Below are 25,944 nucleotides of genomic sequence, written 5' to 3'. Positions count from 1 at the left end.
CTAAGTAACAGTAGTAAGGATAAAATAAATGCACTGTATGATAATGAGTAGAGAAGGATAGGAGGAAAGGACTGAATGTGCATTTCTTTGTCAGATTGCAGATGCTAATCAGGTTGAGGCTGGGCCAGCACTAGCATGAGAGATGGGGAGAAAAAAGGGACCAATCCATATTTCCTTTGTGTTCTTATAGTTTTTAACCCCTTCCTGCCATCTGACGTACTATCCCGTCCACGGGACCCAGGCCCCTATGACCGGGGACAGGATAGTACGTCATAGCGATCAGCGGTGCCCCCGGGGAGGAGCGCTGCTGATCGCTTCCGGGTGTCAGCTGATTATCACAGCTGACACCTGGCACTATGTGTCAGGGGTGGCCATGGACCGCCCCCGGCACATTAACCCCTGGCACACTGCGATCAAACATGATCGCATTGTACTGGAGGATAAGGGAAGCATCGGCAGGGAGAGGGCTCCCTCCGTGCTTCCCTGAGACCCCCAGCACAGCGCGATGTGCAGCGCTGCTGCGGGGGCCTCCTTCCCTGCAGTCCTCCGGATCCAAAATGGCGGGGGGACCTTCGGGGGCCTGCAGGGAGCCGGCTTCCTCACTGCCTGCACAGCGCAGTCATGAGGAAGCCTTGTGCAGTGCCTGTGTGAGATCGCTGATCTGTCACAGCGCTGTGTGATGTGTCAGATCAGCGATCTGACACATGACAGTGATGTTCCCCCTGGGACAATGTAGTAAAGTAAAAAAAAAGTGTAAAAATAATTTATAAAAAAATCGCTAAATAAAAAAAAAAAATATTCCCTAATAAATTCATTTTTTGGAAATATCGCCGCATCAGTAACGACGCGCCCTATAAAACTGTCCTATTAGATAACCCATTTAGTGAACCCTTTAAAAAATAAAAATAAAAAGCAAGGCAAAAAACGATGCTTTATTATCAAACCGCCGAACAAAAAGTGCACTAACGCGCGATCAAACAGACGGATATAAATAACCATGGTACCGCTGAAAAGTCATCTTGTCCCACAAAAACAAGCCACCATACAGCATCAACAGCAAAAAAATAAAAAAAATTATAGCTCGCAGAATAAAGCGATGCAAAAATAATTATTTTTATATACAATACTTTTCATTGCATAAAAGCGCCAAAACGTAAAAAAAGACATAAATGAGGTATCGCTGCAACCGTACTGACCCGAAGAATAAAACCGCTTTATCAATTTTACCACAAACGGAATGGTGTAAACGCACCCCCCAAAAGAAATTCATGAAATGCTGCTTTTTCTTCAATATGCGTTCCAAAAAATCGGAATAAAAAGCGATCAAAAAATGTCACGTGCCCGAAAATGGTACCAATAAAAACGTCAACTCGTCCCGCAAAAAATAAGACCTTATATGGCTCAGTGGGTCAAAATATGGAAAAATTATAGCTCTCAAAATGTGGTGATGCAAAAACTATTTTTACAATAAAAAGCGTCTTTTAGTGTATGACAGCAACCAAACATAAAAACCCGCCATACATAGTAAATCAAACGCCCCGTTATCACCCCCTTAGTTAGGGGAAAATGATAAAATTTAAAAAATGTATTTATTTCCATTTTCCCATTAGGGTTAGGGTTAAGGCTAGAGTTAGGGCTAGGGTTAGGGCTAGGGTTAGGGCTAGGGTTAAGGCTAGGGTTAGGGCTGAGATTAGGGTTAGGGGTGTGTTGGGGTTAGGGTTGGAGTTAGAATTGGGGAGTTTCCACTGTTTAGGCACATAAGGTGCTCTCCAAATGCAACATGGCATCTGATCTCAATTCTGCGTTGAAAAAGTCAAACGGTGTTCCTTCCCTTCCTAGCTCTGCCATGCACCCAAACAGTGTTTTACCCCCACATATGGGGTATCAGCCTACTCAGGACAAATTGCAAAACAACTTTTGGGGTCCATTTTCTCCTGTTACCCTTAGGAAAATAAAAAATTGGGGGCAAAAATATCATTTTTGTGGAAAAAAATATGATTTTTTCATTTTCACGCCCGGGCGTTATAAACTTCTGTGAAGCACTTGGGGTTCAAGGTGCTCACCACACATCTAGATAAGTTCCTTGGGGGGTCTAGTTTCCAAAATGGGGTCACTTGTGGGAGGTTTCCACAGTTTAGGTACATCAGGGGCTTTCCAAAGGCAACATGACGCCCGCAGACCATTCCATCAAAGTCTGCATTCCAAAACATCACTTCTTCCCTTTCGAGCCCCGACGTGTGCCCATACAGTAGTTTTCTCCCACATATGGGGTATCAGCATACTCAGGACAAATTGGCAACAACTTTTGGGGTCCAATTTCTCCTGCTACCCTTGGGAAAATAAAAAAATTGGGGACAAAAAGATCATGTTTGTGGAAAAAATATGATTTTTTTATTTTCACGCCTTGGCGTTATAATCTTCTGTGAAGCCCTTGGGGGTTCAAAGTGCTCACCACACATCTAGATAAGTTCCTTGGGGGGTCTAGTTTCCAAAATGGTGTCATTTGTGGGGGGTTTCCACTGTTTAGGCACATCAGGGGCTTTCCAAACGCGGCATGGTGTCCGATCCCAATTCCAGCCAAAAAAGTCAAATGGCACTGCTTCCCTTCCGAGCTCTGCCATGTGCCCAAATAGTGGTTTACCCCCACATGTGGGGTATCAGCATACTCAAGACAAATTGCACAATAACTTTTGGGGTCATGTTACCCTTGGAAAAATAAAAATTGAGGGTGAAAAGATCATTTTTGTGGAAAAAAATATGATTTTTTAATTGTACGGCTGTACGTTATAAACTTCTGTGAAGCCCTGGGAGGTTCAAAGTTCTCACCACACATCTAAATAAGTTCCTTGGGGGTCTAGTTTCCAAAATGGGGTCACTTGTGGGGGATTTCCACTATTTAGGCACATCAGGGGCTCTACAAACGTGACATGGTGTCCGATCTGAATTCCAGCCAATTTTGCTTTGAAAAAGTCAAATGGCACTCCTTCCCTTCTGAGCGCTGCCATGCGCCGAAACAGTCGTTCCCCCCCACATATCAGGTATCAGCGGACTCAGGACAAATTGCACAATAACTTTTGCAGTCCAATTTCTCCTGTTACCCTTGGTAATATAAAAAAAATTGGACCTGAATTAATTTTTTTGTGAAAAAAAGTAAAATGTTCATTTTTTTAAACATTCAAAAAATTCCTGTGAAGCACCTGAAGGGTTAATAAATTTCTTGAATGTGGTTGTGAGCACCTTACAGGGTGCTGTTTTTAGAATGGGATCACTTTTGGGTATTTTCCATCATATAGACCCCTCAAAGTGGCTTCAAATGTGATGTGGTTCGTAAAAATAAAATGGTGTTGCAAAAATGAGAAATTGCTGGTCAACTTTTAATGCTTATAACTTCCTCACAAAAAAAATTTTGGTTCCAAAATTGTGCTGATGTAAAGTAAACATGTGGGAAATGTTACTTATTAAGTTTTTTGTGTGCCGTATATCTGTGATTTAAGGGCATAAAAATTAAAAGTTGGAAAATTGCGACATTTTCGCCAAATTTCCGTTTTTTTCCACAAATAAACCCAAGTTATATTAATGAAATTTTATCACTAACATGAAGTACAATATGTCATGAGAAAACAGTGTCAGAATCACCGGGATCCATGGAAGCGTTCCAGCGTTATTACCTCATAAAGGGACAGTGGTCAGAATTGTGTACGTGCAAACTAACCTTGGGGGTAAAGGGGTTAAATAAGAATTTTATATGCTACAGTATAACCTGTTATTAGTATTTTTAGATTGTGTATGATAAATATTTGAAAAAAACTTTTTTTTGGTGATTAGTTGGTTGAATCACTTTGTAATATATTATCTTTAGGTCAATTATTATATTTCATTTTATCATGATACGCTATATTTTACATATTTTTATATATTGTATTTTGTATTTTATATCATTTTACTTGTGGATCATTTTTTGATTATTTATTTTTTAATTTTAGTTTTTGGTTTTAATTGCTGCATTCCTGATAGATGACCGCTTGTATACAAAGGGTTAATCAACATCATTGAATGCTTCCATCCTATTGGTCACTACCCTTATGTAATGTGTCACTTCCTACACTGTCTGTAAATCCACCTGAGGAAGGTAGCGGTCCGCTGCCGAAACATGTAGTGGTCTAATAAAAGGTTTGTTTACCACTAATACATTGCAGTGTGCTCTATAGTCATAGCGTTCCTTTAATTGACTATATATATTTTTTCCAAAAAGCGTTTTCATTTCACTTTAACCCCTTAAAGACCGCCGATGCGCCATTTAATACCAGCAGTTAAGGGACCTTATGCCTCAGTGCCGCTTTTTAAAATCTCTGGGGTTTCAGCTACTGGGGATAGCTGAGACCCCTGCGAACACGATCAGGGCTGGTTTTTACAGTCCCCGATTCATTGAATAATGGTGATCAGGTTACCAACATGTGAAGTCCCATTTATTAATCATTGCTCTCTCCTCTGACATGATCTATTATCACATGATGTCTCCAGGCCCCCCACGGTACCTTGGTATCAGAACTGTCATCCCCCTGCCCTCCTCCAGCTGTTCCCAAAGCAAAATGGCAGGCACATGCTCTGTGCACCCGCCGAGATCTGCTGGCCGGCACCCGGCAACATCAGAAACAAATTTAATTGGTTTCTGACATTTCATCGCCGTGATAGAGTCTATCACAGTGATCAAAATCCCCAAATATGTTTAAAGCAGGATAGCACTTGGGTTGTGCCTCTCTCTTCTTCCCTTGTAATTGCTCTGACTTAGAAGAGAGATACAGTTTGCTCAAGTGCTTTCATGTCAGTGAAGAAAAAAATAATCAAATTTCTGCATCAATTCCAATAAATCCTTCCCCAGTCTCCTAATTACCCCCTTGATCATCACACTAGTCAGATTATTTATTTATTATTTTATAATTTGTATTTCTTTCACTCTTTGCTGATAGAGTTAGGACTAGGGTTAGGGTTATTATTATTATGCGTGTATATAGCGCCATTTATTCCATGGCGCTTTACATGTCAAAAGGGGAATTATACAAGTGTAATATATAGAAGAATAATAAACAAGTGTAAGACAAGGGACGCATAAGTACATAAGGAGAGGGGACCCTGCCCACGAGGGCTCACAGTCTACAGGGATGGGTGAGGATACAGTAGGAGGGGGTTAGGTTTAGGGCTAGGGTTAGGATTAGAATTAGGCCTCTTTCACACATCAGGTTTTCGCCGTCAGGCGCGATCCGGCGCTTTTGACAAAAACCGGATCCGGCGAAATGCAATGCCGGATCCGGTTTCCCCCCCATTGACTTGCATTTGCGCCGGATCGCGCCGGATGGCCATGCGTTTCATCCGGTTTTCGCTGGATCCGGCAATGTGTCTCAATCCGGCGTCTGGAAAAAACGGCTACTGTAACGTTTTTTGTCTCCGGCAAAAAAGCCGGACACGCCGGATCCGGCGCGTCTGGCTTTTTCACACAATGAAAGCCTATGAGCGCCGCAATGCGCCGGATCTGGCGACAGCCAGATCTGGTGGCCGGATCCGGTTTTTTTGGTCTGAGCATGCTCAGTAGCTCTGCCCACAAGACACATATATAAAAGCAAGACAGTGGGACCCTCAGCCACACCCAACATGCCACCCAAGACAGCAACCAGGCGCAGGAGAAGGCAGGAGACCACTGCAGCACCATCAGCACCACCACCACGCCAAATGGAGCAGCAAATGGAACATGCTGAGGAGGGGAGTCCAGCAGCAGATGAGAGACGGTAATTATCAAATCCCCCATTCCTCCAAACTAGGGCCATGGAATATCAAGATATTCATTGGCCCTTTGTTTCTCTTTATTCAACAGCCGCCCAAGAGATGCAGCAGCAGCAGCAGCACTGGCAGCAGCTGTAACACCACCCACAGGCATGGAGTCTGGCCAGCAAGAGGACAGCACATCTTCTTCTGGGAGCCCTCCCTCGCATCGTCAGCGTTTGACGGTAAGTTTTTATTTCCAAAATCCATCATCTCTGTAATATATGTCTATTCATTGCCTTTTATTTCAAAACAGGAATCACAAGATGAAGAGGAGCTCCCAGAAGAAGAAGGAAGGGGTGGACAGACACCTGGAGTAGGCTCACAATTGGTAAGTTTTTGGCATCAAACGCAGAAACACAACATCACACTACACACAACACATAGAAAACAATGTTCTGCAGACCACACACAGCAAACAAATGCCTACATCCAAAGACATAACATTTTTTGTTTTCTTCTCTAGTCTTCCCAATCTGGTGCTCGGCCAAGAGGTCCTCGCAGTGCCTCCCAGGGTCGCCGGCGACAGCAACGCGGCGGTCACCAGCGTGTAAGTATAAATATTTTTGCTTTGTTTTTTTGCACTTTTTATTTCATTTCTTTTGTGGAGGCTAATTATGTTATTTTTGTCTTTTTCTTTAACAGCCTTCACAGCGTGCTCCCGACTCTGACGGTGAGGATGGAGGAATCGATGTGGACCACCTCATCGATCTCGTCAGAGAAAGGGAGCCGCTCTGGAATATGGCTGACCGCCGCCACGCTGACCTTATCGTTACCCGACGACTCTGGGAGGAAATCTGTTCGCTCCTTGTGGACCGCTGGGAGGACCTCGATGCTCGGGCCCAGATTAAAGAGCGTAAGTATATACAGTACCGGTTGCTTGATGTAAACCAGTGTTTCCCGAACAACAGTCCTCGTGGTCCCCACGGATCATGTGTTCAGGATTTCTATTTACTATGGAAATCCTGAAAACATGACCCCTGGGGACCATGAGGACTGGAGTTTGGGAAACACTGATGTTGTATACTAACCACTCCTTTCTCGTTTCAGGGGACAGAATTGTGAAGCGGTGGCGGTCTGTGAGGGATCGTTTCAAGAAGGAGTTCAATAAAGAGATGCGGGCCCCGAGTGGATCTGGAGGACGCAGGAGCAAGTACAAGTACGCACGAGCCCTGTCGTTCCTCCGGGAAACAATGCTCACACCAGAAGGTAAATATTACACACCACATGTGAAAAAAAAATGTTTAGATGTAACAATTTTTTTTCAGCCAGGGCCATGCCATGTCACTTTTTTAATTGTTTTTTTTTCTCTTTATTCCACAGCACGGTGAGCAGCACTCGGGAGCCTGCACGGTTGGACCCTTCTGAGGCAATCCCTGAGGAGACCGGCACCGAGGGACACTTCGACCGCCCCGGTACATCTGCACCTTCACAGCCTTCCCACACATTCGACCCCTCTGTCCCATCCACCAGCACAGGAGCATCGTGGCCGCCTACATTACATGAAGCTGCTGGTGAGGAGATCGCTTTCCCTTTACCCCACCCTTCTTCCCCTGCCACCTCTAGTACACCTGCGGGTACTGGGCGGCAGCGGCAGAGGGGTCAGGAAAAGACTTATGCGCCAGAGTTCTTGCATCTGAATGCATCTTTCCAGAACTGTCTAAAAGTCTTGTCAGAGCAAATCTCCGCAGGTTTTCAGCAGATCAACTCCAGCATTCTGGAGGTGAAGACACTTCTGCAAACCATGCATTCAGAAGCAAGATCTTCGCCAAACCACACCTTTTTCAGGTCTGTTGTGGAGCGCATGGAAACGCTATCTCCTACCCAGCAGATGCATGTAATGCATTCATGCCACGGTGCTCTCCAGCACGTTACCTCCCAACCTCCTATTCCCACCCCAGTAGTTCCTCCACCTGCACCCCCTCCAGCCACTTTCCATCTTCCCCCTCCTATTACATACCATCCACCTCCCCAGTACCAGCAACCTCCCCAGTACCAGCAACCTCCCCAGTACCAGCAACCTCCCCAGTACCAGACATCTCCCCACTTCCAGCAACCTGCCCCATACCAAACTCCTTCCCCATACAACTTGCCATCAACATCATCTGCTCCTACAGTCCCTGCCCAACCCTCCACTCCACCGCCCACGACCTCTTCTGCCTCCCACATGTCCACCCATTCTGTAGCTTTTTCCACACCTTCACCTCTAACTGTTCCTTCCCCACCACGATCCCAGTCCTCTCTCCACACTCCCAGTGTCGAAGTGTCCCGCAGCCCCTCCAGCAGTATTTCCACCCCACACTACACAGATTTATAATATGTGTGTATTTTAATAAAAATGACCAGTTTTATGGTTTCAAAGCTTTATTAAAAAAGTTTATTAAAATTTAAAAACAGTTTACTAAAATAAACATTTTTCAATAAAAGTTAAATTATTTTACACTGGTTGTCTGTCATTTCTTTCTGCGGCCAAAAAGGTTAAATACAGGGTATTTAAAAGGTAAAATGGTATTCAAAACTAGGTATATAACTGTGGGTAAATTTTAGCTTTTTGCCACAGTTGTGTTCCTGGTTGTGTTTGAAGCAAAGTATTTCACCTAAAAAGTTGTGTTTATTGTTGGTGATTTCCTAACAATGTACACAACTTTTGTTAAAAGGTGAAATACTTTGCATAAAACACAACCAGGTACACACCTGTGGCCTAAAGCTAAAAATAGTAAGACCATGACAAGATAGCCAACTTTGGTTGGCAAAGGTATATACTGTTGGTACAGAAGGTACACAATTTTGGTTAAGGGCACAAATCTTTCACACTCTGTCATCCTGCCAGTGTACTCTGCCTTGAGGTGACATAAAGTATAGTGCAAAATTGTCCCTCATTACTGAAACCGTCACAGAACTTCTAGTGGTAATGTCATGGTAATCTTGCAAGGTGGTTTCTTCAGAGGTGTCCTCAATGGAAATGGGTTCCTTGCAGATAACAAAATTGTGGAGTACCACGCAAGCTTTGATCACCTCGTCCACAGTTTCTGTCTTGAGGTTGATCGCAGTCAATAGGACCCGCCATTTGGCTGTCAGAATACCAAAGGTACATTCAACCATTCTTCTTGCTCTTGTGAGGCGGTAATTAAAAATGCGTTTTGTTCTTGACAATCCTCTGCTACCGTACGGTTTCAAAAGGTGTTCTGACAGCTGGAAGGCTTCATCCCCTACACAGACAAATGGCATAGGTGGACCAGATGTTTGCGGCAGCGGTCTAGGGGGTGGGAACTGGAAGGTGTTTCCATACAGTTTACGCCCCATGGCAGACAGTTTGAAAACTTGAGAGTCATTGGAGCGGCCATAGGCCCCAATATCAACAGCAATAAATTTGTATTCCGCGTCAGCGATGGCCATGAGGACAATTGAAAAATATTTCTTGTAATTGAAATATTCCGATCCCGATCCAGCTGGCTTTACAATGCGGATATGTTTCCCGTCCACAGCGCCCAAGCAGTTGGGAAACTGACATATCTGTTGAAACTTTTCTGAAATTTCAATCCACCTCCCTGTTGTGGGCTCTGGTAAAAACTCTTCAGCTAAGGAGTCCCACAGTGCACGGCATGTGTACTTCACTATTCCAGATATGGTGGAAATCCCGAGTCTGTAACTGGAAATGCAGTGACGAAAGGGATTCTCCAGTTGCAAGAAATCTGTGGGGAATTAAAAAACAATCAATTAGTTTTAAATCACAGCATTACATACCAAAACTCAGCTATAACACTTGGAGATACAAACTACCACCAACAAGATTGCAGTGAAAGTGTGCTCTGATGCGAGCACATCCAATAAATGTGGCTTACCTTAAAGTCACCATCAGACGCTCTGCGGGTGAAACAGAGAAGCGGCAATAGGTGTCTGCTTTTCTTATGAGGTGTGCAATGCGCTCCACCAAGTAATCAAAATTCTCCATTTTCATCCGAACATATCAAAAAAATTTATCCGGGTTTCGTCGAAGGTCCATGCAGAGTGTAGAATAGACCCCACGCGTCATTCTCTTGGCTGTGATGGGGTGGATCCACAAACGTCGTCTACGATGCCTGATGCGCTGCTGTCTCGCTCTCTCCTTCTCCAGAACAATCACCCTCAAACGATTCGCCTCTGCTGTAAAATCCGCCAAATTCTTCAAAATATTTCCAATGACAACATCCATCTTCGCCAGTAACTTGCTCTTCTCTCCAACCTGCACTTTCTCCTCTACAACCTGTCAAAGAAGGGCTGTAGGAACACGCTATATATAGTTTTCCAGTAGCCAATCCCGTTCGTAAGGCCACAAGGGGTGTTTTTAAAAACCGGATCCGGCATAATCCGTCGAAAAACGGATCGAAAAACGGATGAACCAGATGAGACGGATCCGGTTTTGTCTGTCAAGAACAAGATGGATCCGGCAGAAAAACGGATCCGTCACATCCGGTTTTATGAAATATTTGCCGGATCCGGCGCTCCGGCACGACGCCGGATCGTGCCTGACGCCGAAAACCTGATGTGTGAAAGTAGCCTTAGGGTTAGGATTAGGTTTTTTCCAAAAGTTACAAAAAATGTAAAAAAAAAAATTCTAGTGTTAGATTAGATCTATGTTGCTTTAGTTAGGCAGGCATAAAATAAAATAATGGCCCTCACAACATTTGCCATGGAACAAGCGTACACCCTGCTTTTCTCCGGCAGTTGTGGGACTGATACAGAATCTGCTTCTGAAGCATAAGACTTTCAGCCAATCACAACTCCTCTTCCTCTACAGGATCCCACAGTCCATTGGTAGTGGAGTTAGTCATCAGTGCTGAAACACTAGAGGCAGGGCCAAGTACTGTAGTCCCCCCATCTCTGTGGTTTCCCAACAATTATTTTTCCAAGCAAATTCTCCCTTTTTTTTTAGAAGCATGTGGTATAAAAGTTGATATAACTTATTTTATCCACCAAACCAATTTATATGCGTGACAACACATTTCCCATAAACTCACTGCCTTTCATTTCCATTCATGGAACCCCACAAATGTCCCTGAAATAAAATAAGAAAATTAGCTATTACCCTGAACTTGGGTTTAGTAAAAAAAAAACAAAAAAAAAACACTCTCCGCTCCTACTGGGCAACACTCTGTCCAAAGCACCCCTTTATTTGCAGCTGTCATGTCCCAAGCCCATTATTAAGTCCTATTGAAATTCCTTCATTTTAGTGACCTTCCCCAAGCCCTGCCCCAAGAAATGACCCCAACAATGGTCGCCTTAACAAATGGAGAACCCTAGTTTCCTCCTAAAATGTTAATTTTTACATTTCTATACCCCAGAGCAAAATGTTGTAGTTTATGAGTCCTTGATGAGTTTCAAGGGCCATCTGTCATTCCGCCAATTCATCCCCACCAAGAGAGCCAAATACGGTGTCAAATTATCCGAAATGTGTGAGAGCATGACAGGGTACATGTGCACCTTTCTAATATATGAAAGTAGGGACCACCAAATGAACCCACCAAACTGGCACGGACAATTACCATCTCAGGTAAAATCTGGGAGCTAATGATGCTATTTTTACAACAAGGGTACCACGTGTACACTGATAATTATTACACCAGTATCCTGCTATATAAATCTCTCAATGCAGCAAACACTGTCTGTGGGACACTCAGAAAAAAACTAGTATGTTTTCCATCGCATGTGTCCAGATGTTTGGAGAAGAGGACGTCTGTCACAGTTCCACCCCTCAGAGTTTTTGGGATGCAGTTACTGACAGCTCAGTCATCCAATTTGGTACAAGGGCGTGCTGCAGCTGTCAGTACTTTGATTGACAGCTTGGCCATCCAATTTGGTAAAGGGGCATTCTGAGCTGTCAGTCTGTTGATTGACAGCTCGACTATCCAATCTGAGACTGGGAGGTGTCGGCTGTCTCCAAATGTTCATTATTCCAGGTGATTTCTCACTTAACTCACCTGTGTCTTCCAGACCTTTGCCAAACGTACATTCAGCTTATGAGGATTGTGCTCTTGTGCCCTGAATTCTGTATGCTTCCAGACCTTTGCCAAACGTACATTCAGCTTATGAGGTTTGTGCTCTTGTGCCTTGAATTCTGTATGCTTGATCTATTGTTCACAGAGTCTTTCTCATTTGTAATTAATAAATTTCTTGCAGTGAAGCAGAATGAAAGGAAAGATGTCTACATGCTGACCATGGGGACACCATTGTGAGGGTCAGAGACAGGGGCACCACAAGGGACAAGCAAAAACTGATCTGCATCACAGATTATAAGTTTACGGGTGACATAGACCTGTCAGACCAGGTGCTTCAACTGTATCTGGTGAAGTGAAAGACCGAGCCTGGTTCAAACAGGATAAAAATGTAGCAACCTACCTTATCCATATTGCTGCCTATAACAGTTTTGTTCTGTACAAAAATTCACAAGGAACAATCACTTTTCTATTGTCAAGTGTCTCATTTGACTCAATGGCACAGGAGGCAGTCTTCGAGTAAAAAAAATATGATCATTTGTGTGGGTTTTCTGCTGTTTTGGTGCTTTAGGGGCAATGTAAATGCGACATGGTGCCCACAATCTATATCCGCCGAATATCCAAAATTCAAATATTACTCCTTCCGTTCAGAGCCCTGCCATTTGTCCAAACAGAACTTTTTAACTACATGTGTAGGTAGTATCACTGCGCTTGTATGAAAGTGGATAACAAACTGTGAGGTCTACTTTTTTGTGTTACCTCTTGCAAAAGTGAGAAATTTGGGGCTAAAGCAACATTTTTGTGAAAAAAATGAACATGTTTATTATGATAACCTAATGTTATCAAATTTTGTACAGTACATGTGCATTAAAAATTCTCACTGTACCCCTGGATAAAATTCTTGAAGGATATCCTAATCAAAACGGGGTTTCTGCTGCTTAGGAAACTTAAAGTGTGCACGTTTATTATATTTAATATTTCCTGACGTATTTGAGGGGTTTAGTTTTTAAAATGATTTCAATTTCGGTAAAATATATAGGCCGCTCAAAGTCCATTTAAATTTGAATACAGTGGTTTGCAAAACTTTTCTCTCCCACCCCTTTTTACCTATTTTGTTGCATTACAATATGTGTGTAAATATCTTTTGTAATCTGATTTGTGTCTGATATATCAGCACAAAAAATTGACATATGCATATGAATTCACCCCTTTTGCAGTGAAGTCCCTAAAAATTTCTGGTGCAAGCCATTACCTTCATAGGTCCCATGCTTAATGAAAGGAATTCCACCGGTGTGCAATCTAAGTGATCTAAGTGTCACATGGTATGACAATATATACACACTTTCTCTGACAGGCCACAGAGGCTTCAACACCATTAACAAGGAGTCACCACTAACCAAACACCATGAAGACCGAGGAGATCTCCAAACAAGTCCCGGAAAATGTTGTTGAAAAGTATAAGTCAGGGTTGGATTACGAAAAAAATAGTCCAATTTCTGATGACCCCCGGAGTAGAGATGAGCGATTTTGCCTTTTTTCGGGTCGAGTCAGGTTTCATGAAACCCAACTTTCGCAAATGTCGGGTAGAACGAAATCGGCCGATTATAGTGAAAAGTCGAATGCCGACTGAAACATGAAACCCAATGCAAGTCAATGGGGAAGAAAAGTTGGCAGTGAGTGGAGGACAGGAAACATACCTACAGTGCCCATTTTAATGCCAAAAACATAAATTCTTATTACTTAAGCTTGTCAACCTTAATATACTTTATAATAATAGTTAGGCACTGAAAACTGGGGGTTATTTGGCTAAAGTTGTTGGGGGGGGAGGGCTGGCTCCAGATTTTCGTGGGCCCAGGGCCAAAGAGTGTCAATGGGCTCCTTTAACACATGCCACAATTCATGATCCTTTGATACGGCAGATAAATAGCGGTATAGTACAATGAAAAATACTTCACTTCTTACATCACATGACTGATACCCATTTTAAATTCTCCAATAGCTCCAAAAACAGACAGTATATTACTCCATACAGTATTATGACCACTGCATAGTGCGCTATACAGAGTAATGAGGCCCATATATTTCTCCATACAGGATCATTGGTCCCATATAATGTTCGATACAGTATATGATGAGCATCACATAATGCTACAGTGTATGTTGGTCCCCATGGATGAAGCTCCACTGTCTTATGGGCCCAAATAATGCTCCATATATAATGGGCCCCATTTCTAATGCTCCAGTGTATAATGGGCCCTGTAAATGCTGCTTCAGTGTCTGATGTCCACCTTTGGAATGCTCCAGTGTATGGTGGGCCCCATATATCATTCTCCAGAGTATAGTGCTCCCCAAAAATTGCTCCCAACCTTTAAACAAGTCTCCTCGCTAGGGAATCCCTGTACTAGTCTGGACTCCTCGTCGTTTCCATCTTCCATCTCTCTGCACTTGGACTGTTTAGGCAGAGGGCGTACAGACGAGATGTCATCGCGCTCTCTGACCAGAATGTCACTGTCAGGAAACACGGAAGACGTCACGGTGGTGGAGCAGGGAGAGGTAAGTATTTCAACTTTGCAAGTGCTGTGATCCTGAGCAAGCAAGGGGGTCCACTTGTTGGCGATGGCACTGGCACAGGGCCCCTCATAGTACGGCGGTGTGTCTGATGGCGGGTGGGCCCTCCCACCGGCAGAGACACTTTTGTGTACTATGAGGGGCCCTGTGCCAGTGCCATCGCCCATGAGTATGCCCCCCCACCTGCTCAAGGAACCTGCACTTTCATCTGCATCTTCCTCTTTGTCACCGTGTAAGGTGGTATAGTATGCGGGAAGGGGAACCTGAGTTTCATCAGGGTCAGATTCTGGCTGTGTAGAGTGCGAGGGGAATGTAGTGGTCTGGGTCAATGTACCAGCAGAATCATCTAGCAGTGGCTGGACATCAGTGCACTTGTGGCGCCCCCAGGAGTACGGTCACCACAGTGGCATTACCTTCCTCCTAGGGAGTGCGATGTCATGCTTGGGAGCAACGAAGGATCTCTCTAGTAGTTAAACCAACACCCAACACAGTTCCCACTCCAGGCCAGCAGGGAGAGCTCTGAACCTGACTGCTGAGGAGCTGCTCTCTGGTCGGGAGGAGGGAAGTTATGGAAGTCTGTGAAGGGAAGGGGAAGTGTGTGGATGTGAGAAGGGGAGCTGGAGGATGAGCAGAGTTAAGGCTCACTCGTAGCTGGAGCGCATGGTCCGGATTCCGGTCTCCGAGTTTGTAGGGACACTGACGCTCCTGCAGCAGAAACCGGAGGAAGTAGCAGCTGTAAATGCTCTGTTCCCAACTAAGGCTCCGAGGCCCCAGCAGTGACTTGTGTGAGCCAGAAGGAAAAGGCTACAGCTGCCTGCCATATGAGAAAGTTTCAAAAGAGAATCAACAGGGGGAACTTCAGTGAACTCAGTACTGCGAGTACCTCAGATAAGCGCTTGAACGGAGGCCACACTACCTATCTGCAGAGAGAGAATTCCTAATTTGCTTCCAGGCTGACCAACTCCTTCTCTGTACTCTTGCTCCTGTACGGTACTTACCAAGTACAGGTAAAGGAACTGCACGACTGTGTCTGTCATCTTTCTCCTGCGCCTGGCGCACGGCTCTGGTACATCCTGCACTGCACACCATCTACCAACTCTTTCATCTGCCCTGCGACTATGGCCCTACCTGTGCAGGGCTTCTACATCTTAACTGCACCACAACATCTGTCCCAGAGAAGCGACACTGCAGTGCTGGTCAATCTGATCAGAAACCACAGGTGGCGTCACGTATCATTCACCTATAAGCGTTATTCACCCCTTTGCATGGACGCCAATGCCCACGGACCGGGTCACCACCACCGTGACACATCCCTCTGAGACACCGGCCCGGTACCGATTAACCCCACTGCCATGGCTGGCCACCCACACTCGATGTCAGATTCATCTTGGACTGGGGAATTCACGATTTGACTTGATAACCCAGGCATGGTATGTGGGAAAGAGCTACATGGACTAATGTGAAGTGTGGCCTGCTGCATCATTCACTTTTGGTGGGGGTGAAGGACACAAGGAAAGGGGTTCTTCCTGACCAGGAGCCAGCACTTGAGGACTCAGTGCTTGCATTTTTTGAAACTTGAGAAGAGGAGGGCATATTTGCTGAAGTCTGTTTCGGCAATTTAAGCCAAAACCAGTCCCTGAAGCTCCGGCTTTAAAAGCGGTTTACCTACTCCCAGAAAAGGGAGCCTTCGAGGCCTTGTGGAGCCCGACGATGACGCAGGCTCAACACCTCCTGCCTTAGGTGCTATTGTGCTTTTGCCACTACCAGCAGATGCACAACCACCCCCACCACTATCAGTACCATTTGGCATCCCCCGCCCACTTCCACGGCCTCTTCCACCATACTTCCTCATTTTTGGAAAAATGTACCCAAAATACCACCAGCTATATGGTACTGTAAAACAAGGTACTAGGTGTATATAGTATTGTAGAGAACTTGAATATCCCTAGAGATTTTAGGAGGCTGAACTATTATCTCAGGCCCACTATAGATTACCCCTCAATTGAACAGGCTGAAATAGGCAGGTGTATGACCATGCACAAGGTGTGTATATAGTATTGAGGAGAATTGGAATCTCTCTAGAGATTTTAGGAGGCTGAACTATTATCTCAGGCCCACTATAGATTACACCTCAATTGAACAGGCTGAATTAGGCAGGTGTATGACCAGGCACAAGGTGTGTATATAGTATTGGGGAGAATTGGAAGCTCCCTAGAGATTTTAGGAGGCTGACAATGATGCTCTCAGTCCAAGTATGGCAGCAGGCAGCCTAATAAGCAGGACTGCTGCACACAAAAGTGTGGAAAAATGCACGTTTGGTAACTGTGCAGAAAAGAGGAAGAAAAGTATTTTTGCTTTTAAAAAAGCAGTTTGCACAGCAGTGTGCAAACAGCAATGCAGCTATCAGGGAGCCTTATAAGGCAGCCTAAGAACCAACAGAGCTGATGCACAAAAATAGAGCCTCCCCTGTCACTGCACACAAACTGTTGTGTTGTACAGTGGAAATCGCTAACAGCAGAAGCAGGTTTTTGGTTCTTCTTCCCTGCCTAATGCTCTCCCTTATTCAGAATCAGCAGCTGCAACCTCTCCCTAATGCTAATGTCGGCAGAAGTAAGATGGCGGTCGGCGTGCACGCACTTCTATAGCCCCTGTGATTCCACACAAAGCAAACCAATCACTTGAATGCCCTTCTCAAAGATGGTGGTGACCGATGCCCATGTCATCGCGTTGCCCACAGTGTGCGTCCTCCATCATTGGCTGAAAAAGGGCGCTGGAAGCATCATTTGAAACGCGACTTTGGCGCGCTGGTCGCCGACCTCACGCTATGGTCGGGTTTCGTTTCATGAAACCCGACTTCAGCGTAAATCGGCGACTTATGAAATTGACCGACCCTTTTCACTCAACTCTACCCCGGAGCATCACACTATCAAATCAATTATCATCAAATGGAGAGAACATGGCACCACAACAAATCTGCCAAGAGAGGGCCACCCACCAAAACTCTCAGCCCAGATAAGGAGGGCATTAATCAGAGAGGCAGTACAGAGACCAAAGATAACCCTGAAGGAGCTGTAGAGTTCCCATGCAAAGACTGGAGTACAGTATCTGTCCATACGACCAAAATAACCTGTACACTCCATAGAGGTGGCATTTATGGAAGAGTGGACAGAAAAAGTCTTTAATTACAAACAAAAATTGTAGGGCTCCTTTTGAGTTTGCCAAAAGACATGTGGGAGACTCCCCAACTGCATGGAAAAAGGTGCTGTTGTCATATAAAACCAAAACTGAACTTTTTGGCCACCAAGGTAAATGTTATATCTGGTGGATAATTTTCAGAGAGCAGAAAATGGTCCAAGTCAAAGGGAAAATGGATTGTGCGAAATACAGAGTTATTATTATTAAACAAAACCTGTATCTTTCAGTCAGTGATTTGAGTCTGGGACAGAGGTTCACCTTCCAACAAGACCATGTCCAAAATCATACTGTTAAACTGTTAAAGCAACACTCGAGTGGTTTAATGGGAAACAAGTAAATGTTTTGGAGTGTCCTAGTCAAAGACCAGATCTTAAACCAATTGAGAATCTGTGGTCAGACTTGAAGATTGCTGTTCACCAGAGGAAACCATCTAGCTTGAAGAAGTTGGAACAGTTTTGCCTTGAGGAATTGGCAAACATCCCAGTGGTAAGATGTGCAAAGCTCATAGAGACTTATCCAAAACAGCTTGCAGCTGTAATTGCTGCAAAGTGTGACTTTGCAAAGTATTGACTTTAGGGGGGGTGAATAGTTATGCACACTGAAGTTTTCTGTTATTTTGACCTATTTTTATGTACTTCACAATAAAAAAAAACAAAATGTTCACAATTGTAGGTAGGTTATTTACTGATGCAAATCCTTAAAAAAAAAACCCTGTGAAATTCCAGATTGCGAGTTAGCAAACCACAAAAATATGCCAAAGTTGGTGAATACTTTCATAGGTCCCTAAAGAAACAGGTTTTGTAAATTTGTTGAAAAAAATGATAAATTGCTGCTAAACTTTTAACCATCCTAACAAAATAAAATTATGTTTGAAAAATGATGCAGATGCAAAGTAGATTTATGGGAAAAATTATTTATTAATTATTTTGCACATCATAACTAACTGATTTAAGGATATAAAGATTGAAAGTTTGAAAACAACAATTTTTCTTCTTGAAAATTTTCACCAAAAATTCCGATATTTTCACAAACAAAACATATCAACCTAAATTTACCACTAACATAAAGTACAATGTGTCAAAAAAAATAAATAAAAAGGAATGGGATTTGTTAAAGCGTTCCAGAATTATTACCACATTAAAGGGATTCTGTCACCAATTTTTAGTGATATCATGTAAAGCTATCATTCAATTCTGTGTTAAAAAAGTATTATATTAATCAAAAGTATTAATTCCCTCTGACCCCGCGCCTTTGATGCATAATTACCTTTTTTATCTCTTTTAAGATGCATGTAAACCGCTGCGTTCGCAGGGAAAATACTGACGCATACGCAGTAGTGATTATATGCTTTGCCCACAGTGGGGCAAAGCATATTGCGCAAGCACCGGAGGCCATTTCAATGCGCAAGCGCGGGAAAACAAACGCATCTGTGATATTCACAGATGAAGTTACGTTCTGCAAGACAAGGGGGGCGGGGAAGGCGAATAAGCCCCGCCCATCGGACCAGGCCGCAGCGGTTTACATGCATCTTAAACGAGATAGAAAAAGTAATTATGCATCAAAGGTGCAGGGTCAGGGGGAATCAAAAGTATTAATATAATACTTTTGTTACACAGAATTGAATGATATCTTTACATGATATCTCTAAAAATTGGTGACAGATTCCTTTTAAGGCTAAATGCACACGATGCAGAAAATTTCTGCACAAAAACCTGAATCCCTTCCCAGAAACCGCACCTATTTTTCCGCGGCGTTTTTTGTGCGTTTTTGCGCGGTTTTGATGCGTTTTTGATGCGTTTTTTACCGCAGCGGTTTCTAAAAGCATGGGAGAAGCCTAAACCGCGGAAAAAAACGCAAAATTAATGTGCATGCTGCGGTTTTTACCGCGATGCGGTTTTTTCGCGGTAAAGGTGCAAAATGCATAGAAATGACTGTGCACCTTATTTTTAGCGGTTTTATAACGGTTTTATAGTGAAAACCGCGGTAAAAACCACTAAAAAAACGCTGTGTGTGAACACAGCCTAAGTGATACTGGCCATAATTAAAAAAATTTGATCTGGTCATTAAGGTCAAAATTGGCTCTGTCACTAAGGGGTTAAGTTTTACATTTTGAAAACCAAACAGTGATTTCAAGAAGCAGTAACACTGAGGCTGTGTGCCCACGATGCGATTTTTAAGCATTTTTGCTGTGATTTTTGGCGCGAAAACGTTTAAAAATCGTGTACAGAACGCACCCCATGCATTCCTATGGCATTCCGCACATGCTGTGCTAATGCTGCGCTTTTTTCCACGGCGGAAACGCATCGCGGAAAAAAAATCGCAGCATGATCATTCTTTTGTACCCCTTGAGAAAGGCCATTTGCCGAAACGTGCTTTTGTGGGGGGTATGCTGGAGAGGACCGCTATACACAACCGAAACAGGTAATAAGATTGTTTTTGGACACTTGTCTATTATTTACATCTATGTACTTGTCCTGTTTGGTTGTACTATTGCTTCTCTTAGGAACTGGCATTTTTTGTTTCTAATTATGTTATCCAGCTATATGCCTTGTATTGATGTTCCTATTAGGTCTCTGTACTCCATGTTTACCCCACTTGGTCGCTTGCACGCTGCCATGGTCAATTCATGACTCCATTCCCTGCCCTGTTTCCCTGTTCTTTTCTGAATAAAGTTTTATATGTTTCATACATATTTAGTTGTTTGGATTTCTTTTGATCGCTTGTTTTTTCTCCGTGATTTAATGATCATTCTTTTGTGCGGAATCGCAAAGAATTGCCGCGATTCCGCACCCATAGGAATGCATGAGAATCGCTTACTTCCCGCATGTGGCTATGCCCATCATGCACGAAGTTAAGCGTCTCATGTGCGGTTGGTACCCACGGTGTGGAGGAGAGGAGACTGTCCTCCAGGCCCTGGGTACCATACCCCTGTAAAAAAAAGAATAAAAAATAAAAAAATCGGGGTATATTTACCTTCTGACATCCCGCGCTGCATTCCCGGCCTAAGCGTTCCCAGTAATGCCTTGCGGCAAGGTCCTGTGATGACGTAGTCTCGTGTGACTCTAGCAGTCTCGCGAGATCGCTATAGTAACGCGAGACCAACGTCATCACAGGTCTCGCAAGGCATTACTGGGAACACTGAGGCCCGGGATGGCAGCGCGGGACTTCGGAAGGTAAATATACCCCGATTTTTTATTTTTTTATCATTTTTAACATTTTATCTTTTACTATTGATGCCGCATAGGCGGCCTCAATAGTAAAAAGCTGCTCACACTTGTCAAACACTATGTTTGACGAGTGTGACCAACCTGTCAATCACTTTCCAAGCGATGCTTCAAATCGCTTGGAAAGTGCTTGAGAAAATCGCGGCAAAATCGCGAATAGAATCGCGGTAAAATCGCAGTGAAATCGCTGAAAAACCACGCAATTTCTGGGAAGGAGTCCGGTTTTCAGTGTGCGTTTTAACACGCAACGTGGTCACATAGCCTGAATGTACAATCTATTTGTATATCTGTAGTACCAAGTACAATTAACCCCTTTCCATCCTTAGACGCAGCCATACGTCCCTGAGACCCGGGTCTATGTGACCTGGGATGTATGACTATGTCTCTTCTTTAATGCCACACCACCATTTTAAAGCTGGGCACATGGAGTCATTGTCCCGGGGTGTCAACGCCTCCCCCCCGCAGCTACAATCACTGTGATTGTCTGTTCACTTCTGAACAGCTAATTGCAGCTTTTCTCAGTGTTTCAGGCAATCAGATTGCTGGAAACACTGATGTCCAGCCTAAGATTGGTTCTGTAAGAACACTGAACATACGCTGGTGCCTAGCAATGTGGGCGTCCTCAGGGTCAGCTCCAATCGAATCATTGCACACAGATGCGCTGTGACCTGCTAGTAGTGACCACCCTGTACTTCCTCCTTTTCACTTTGGAGTTGTACAGGGCGGTCACTATCCATCTGTGCGCTATTCTGGGGTCTGTGGTGCCAGAGAAGCATCTGTGATATCACAGATCCTGCTGCTGGTGCCTGATCATCGTTCCTGCTGTAGAAAAAAGTGAAGAAGAAAGAAGTAAGAAGAGTTCCTGAACTCTTTTCTCTCCTTATCCACCCCAATCCCCCTCTCTCCCCATTTCCATCCTTTCCACCACCTCCACCCTCTGCTGCCAAGTGCTGATCAGTATTTGATTCCTGATCAGCACTTGATTGCTTTATTTTTGGCAGTTTATTCCTTTTTCGAGCATCCTGCAGTTGTGCAATTCACTGATCAATGTCTGTGCTTGCTTGTTTCCAAGAATTTTTCATGCGGCAATCCAGCAGCCGCTGAGCACTGACTCAAATTGCTGATCAGCACTTGTGCTCGCTGTTTTCCACAACTTTTTTCCACTGACTTCCCCTTCTTTGCACCACTCTATGTATGCAGCCTGCAGCTGCCGAGCGTTGATTAGGGACTCAAATCGCTGATCCGCACTTGTGCTCGCTGTTTTCAATACCTTTTTTTTCCACTGATTTTTGCTCCCCACCTTTGCACCACATCCCTGCATCCGTCCTACATACATTACTGACCGGCCCCTGGTTACTGCTTTTCTTCTTTATTTTCTTTAGAAAAAAAATAAGTTTACACCAAGCACTTACAGACACTCATATGAAACAAGTTTGGTACATACACAAACATCACATACGTAAAAATACATACGTGTCCCACTCGTCCCAAACCCGGTATTCGGCGGAGTAGGCATACACTTTCCGTGCCTCCAACACTGACAGTGAGGGGCAGGATCCCACTTTTCTTTTTTTTTCCTCCTCCTCATCCTCTTCCTCCAGTGATACTGAACTGCCACATAGACGTCCAAGACAGAAACTGAGCCAATCATTTCTGACCCTGTATGAACTTCACCGCTATCACGATGTGCAGGCTAGACCTGTACGTCATACCTTCAGTTCCAGGATGTAGTGATCAAGGTCCTAATCTTTAAAGGTCAGAAAGGAGCAGGTCCCAGTACATCCAGAACTGAAGGCATAGTATCATATCAACATTTCCCCAACATTTCAAAACACAAAAAAGGAAGGTCCTAAAAGAGGTGCCGAGTGTGTTACAGAAGGGGGATACGCAAGGACACCTCTTATCAATGCGACCCCTGCCCCAACAAACCTGGTCTGAGTATGAAAGAAAGCTTCAGACTGTACCGGAAATGCATGGACTACTAAACTAATTTCTGAATGACACAATTTAGGTATGCCAACATGACGTACACAACAGAGCTCATGTATGCCAACCTGACATACACTACACAACTCACGTATGGCAACCTGACAAGCACTACACAACTCATGTATGCAAGCTCTGCCGTCCACCAAAACAGTGGTTTTCTCCAACATATGGGGTATAATCGTACTCAGGACAAATTGCACAACAACCTTTGCAGTCCAATTTCTCAGGTTACCCTTGTGAAAATAAAAAAATGGGGGCTAAAAATCATTTTTGTGAAAAAAAAAATATTTTGTATTTTGACTCCTTTACATTATAAACTTTTCTGAAGCACTTAGGGGCTCAAAGTGCTCACCACAAAGCTAGATAAGTTCCTTGGGGGGTCTAGTTTCCAAAATGGGGTCACTTGTCGGGGTTTCCACTGTTTAGGCACATCTGGGGCTCTCCAAATGCGAAATGGTGTCCGATCTCAATTCCAGCCAATTTTGCTTTGAAAAAATCAAAAGGTGCTCCTTCCCTTCCGAGCTCTGCCTTGCACCTAAATAGTGTTTTTTTTCTCCATATGTGGGGTATCTACGTGTTCAGGAGAAATTGCATTACAAATTTTGGGGTTCATTGTTTTCCTGTTACCCTTGTGAAAATAAAAAAATGTAGTCTAAAGTTAAATTTTAGTGAAAAAAGGTAAATGTTCATTTTTTCCTTCTTGAATAAACTTCTTGAATGTGGTTTTGAGCACCTTGAGGGGTGCAGTTTTTAGAATGGTGTCACTTTTGGGTATTTTCTATCATATAGACCCCTGAAAGTCACTTCAAATGTGAGGTGGTCCCTAAAAAATGGTTTTGTAAATTTTGCTGTAAAAATGAAAAATTGCTGGCCAACTTTTAACCCTTATAAATTCTTAACAAAAAAAAATGTTGCGTCAAAAATTGTGTTGATGCAAAGTAGACATGTGGGAAATTTTACTTATTAACTATTTTGTGTGACATATCTCTGTGATTTAAAATTGAAAATTTGAATATTGCAAAATGTTCACCAAATTTCTGATTTTTACACAAAGTCATATCTAAGAAATTTTACCACTATCATGAAGTACAATATGTCACGAAAAAATATCTCAGAATCAGCTGGATCTGTTAAAGCATTCCAGAGTTATAACTTCATAAAGTGACAGCGATCAGAATTGGCCTGATCATTAACATGCAAACCACCTTAGGGGTAAAGGGGTTAAAAGTCGCCAACCACTCAACTCCAAAACAAAATGTAATTGTAAAAAAGACATATGTTTTCTACAAGGGGCTTATTTTTGAGTGTATGGTAGCCAAATGGTGGTTTGAAATAAAAATAAAAATCCACTCATTATTTTGCTACCAAGATGAAAGACTTTCATGGGAAATTCTTCCCATAACTATTTACCTTTATTACAGGATTTTTTCAAAAGCTTTCAAACCTGATACAGAACCAGATATCACTGGATGCGCAAATTTATTGCTGCATCATCCATATCAGCTGCGAAAGGAACAAGTGTTAAAGACACTGAGTGTACTCTAATTTCCCCTTAAAATTTAAATTCTTCAAGAAGATACTAGGAAACTTTTTTACATATGATTTTGACATTTAAAATGTATTTTTTACGCTTGCATAAGCATTTATCTCATCGATTTAAAGACAGCACGGTCAATTCTAAGGTCTTATTATTTATTATTATTTTATTTTTTTATTTTTATATAGCGCTAACATATTCCGCAGCGCTTTACAGTTTGCACACATTATCAGCACTGTCCCCGATTGGGCTCGCAGTCTAAATTCCCTATCAGTATGTCTTTGGAATGTGGGAGGAAACCGGAGTACCCGGAGGAAACCCACGCAAACACGGGGAGAACATACAAACTCCTTGCAGATGTTGTCCTTGGTGGGATTCGAACCCAGGACTCCAGCACTGAGCCACCATTCGCACATGTCAGTATTTTGCATCAGTATTTGCAAGTCAAGATGAGGTATTGTGACTACAGAGAAAATATACCGATTTCCACATTGGCTTTGAAAGAATCTGACTGAAACCTAACTAATCCGAGTGCTCCCTTCTCACATTCACTAGTGGGTAGTTACTATATAATTCCTGACCATACACTTGTGGCCCACACTCATATAAAGTAATTAACACATGTGCCTTTTTTTACTTTTTGTCTTTAATCAACCTTTCCTAAGATGGGTGGCATGAGCTGACCAGCCTTGAAAAAAACAAATCATGATTTTGTCATACTCGGCCATGAGATGTCTTGCTAAGTTTGTCTATGAGTGGCTACCCGATGGTTGTGATGTGACTTTTCAAGCGTTTTACTGCCATGTCGCAAAATTGTATTGCAATACATGAAATCCATAATAGAGGTATTGTTATGTTCATTTGCACTAATCAGTTTTAGTTTTCCACATGAATATCATTAAAAATATTTTTTACCCTGTTTCTTAGAGATGTTTGCGGAAAACTGGTAATATATATTTTATTTGGATAAGCTAAAATAAAGAAAAATCTTACATTTGGGGTAAGATGTAATTGTAATGTTGTTTTCAGTGTAGAAGATCTTATTTTTATTAACTCACCAGTTAGCAGAGTGAAATGGCAAGGACTTGTAAGAGTTAAAAATGCTGGTGTCATGTATTTGGCTTTTACTCCATCATTGTTCATAATATCCATATTGGGGGTATCAACATCTTGGTCATAGTCCCAACGGAATCCATCAAAAGAGACTAGCAAAAGCTTATGGGAGGCCTTCCTTCTTGGTTGTAAAGGGATTGATGAACCCAGTGCAAGAAAAGTTAGGATCACTGCAGAGAAAGTCAGCATCTTCATGAAAGCTGAGAAAGACTAATCAATGAGGCAAGTTACAACAATCTTCATACATTTATAATGTTGGGAGAACAAAGTTTGTCCGGATATCTTATCTAAGAAAATCTTTACACTGTACAGGGATCAATAACAAGCTAGCATCTACAGTTCACAAGTTCCCCTTATCAAATTACTGCTAACAAAGAACATTACAGAAGAAAGTTGTAGATATGATTTTACACTTTTATATGGATAGAATTAAAATGCTAATTATATAATCCCTACCTGTATTAAACTCACAGGTTGGAATAATAAAAAATGATTGACGCTTCAAGGGCTTGACCGTTATACTTTTGTTTTT

The 25,944-nt window shown here is 43.0% G+C and overlaps 1 protein-coding gene across 4 annotated transcripts in view; it reads right to left on the bottom strand.

Moving 5' to 3' along the window:
- ENPP7 (ectonucleotide pyrophosphatase/phosphodiesterase 7) overlaps positions 1-25,640 on the bottom strand; it is a 108,511-nt gene extending 82,871 nt beyond the window's left edge. For all 4 annotated transcript variants that reach the window (XM_073588094.1, XM_073588096.1, XM_073588097.1 and 1 more), the window contains exon 1: positions 25,358-25,640. In XM_073588094.1, the coding sequence (XP_073444195.1) occupies positions 25,358-25,607 (250 nt within the window). In that variant the 5' untranslated portion in view covers positions 25,608-25,640. The remainder of the gene's footprint in view (positions 1-25,357) is intronic.
- Between the last annotated feature and the right edge of the window lie 304 nt (positions 25,641-25,944).

The sequence above is a fragment of the Dendrobates tinctorius genome, unplaced genomic scaffold (assembly GCF_039654945.1).
Source record: "Dendrobates tinctorius isolate UK_male_01 unplaced genomic scaffold, ASM3965494v1 ptg000103l, whole genome shotgun sequence".
Lineage (NCBI taxonomy): Eukaryota > Metazoa > Chordata > Amphibia > Anura > Dendrobatidae > Dendrobates > Dendrobates tinctorius.
This window is presented reverse-complemented; position numbering and strand designations above follow the sequence as displayed.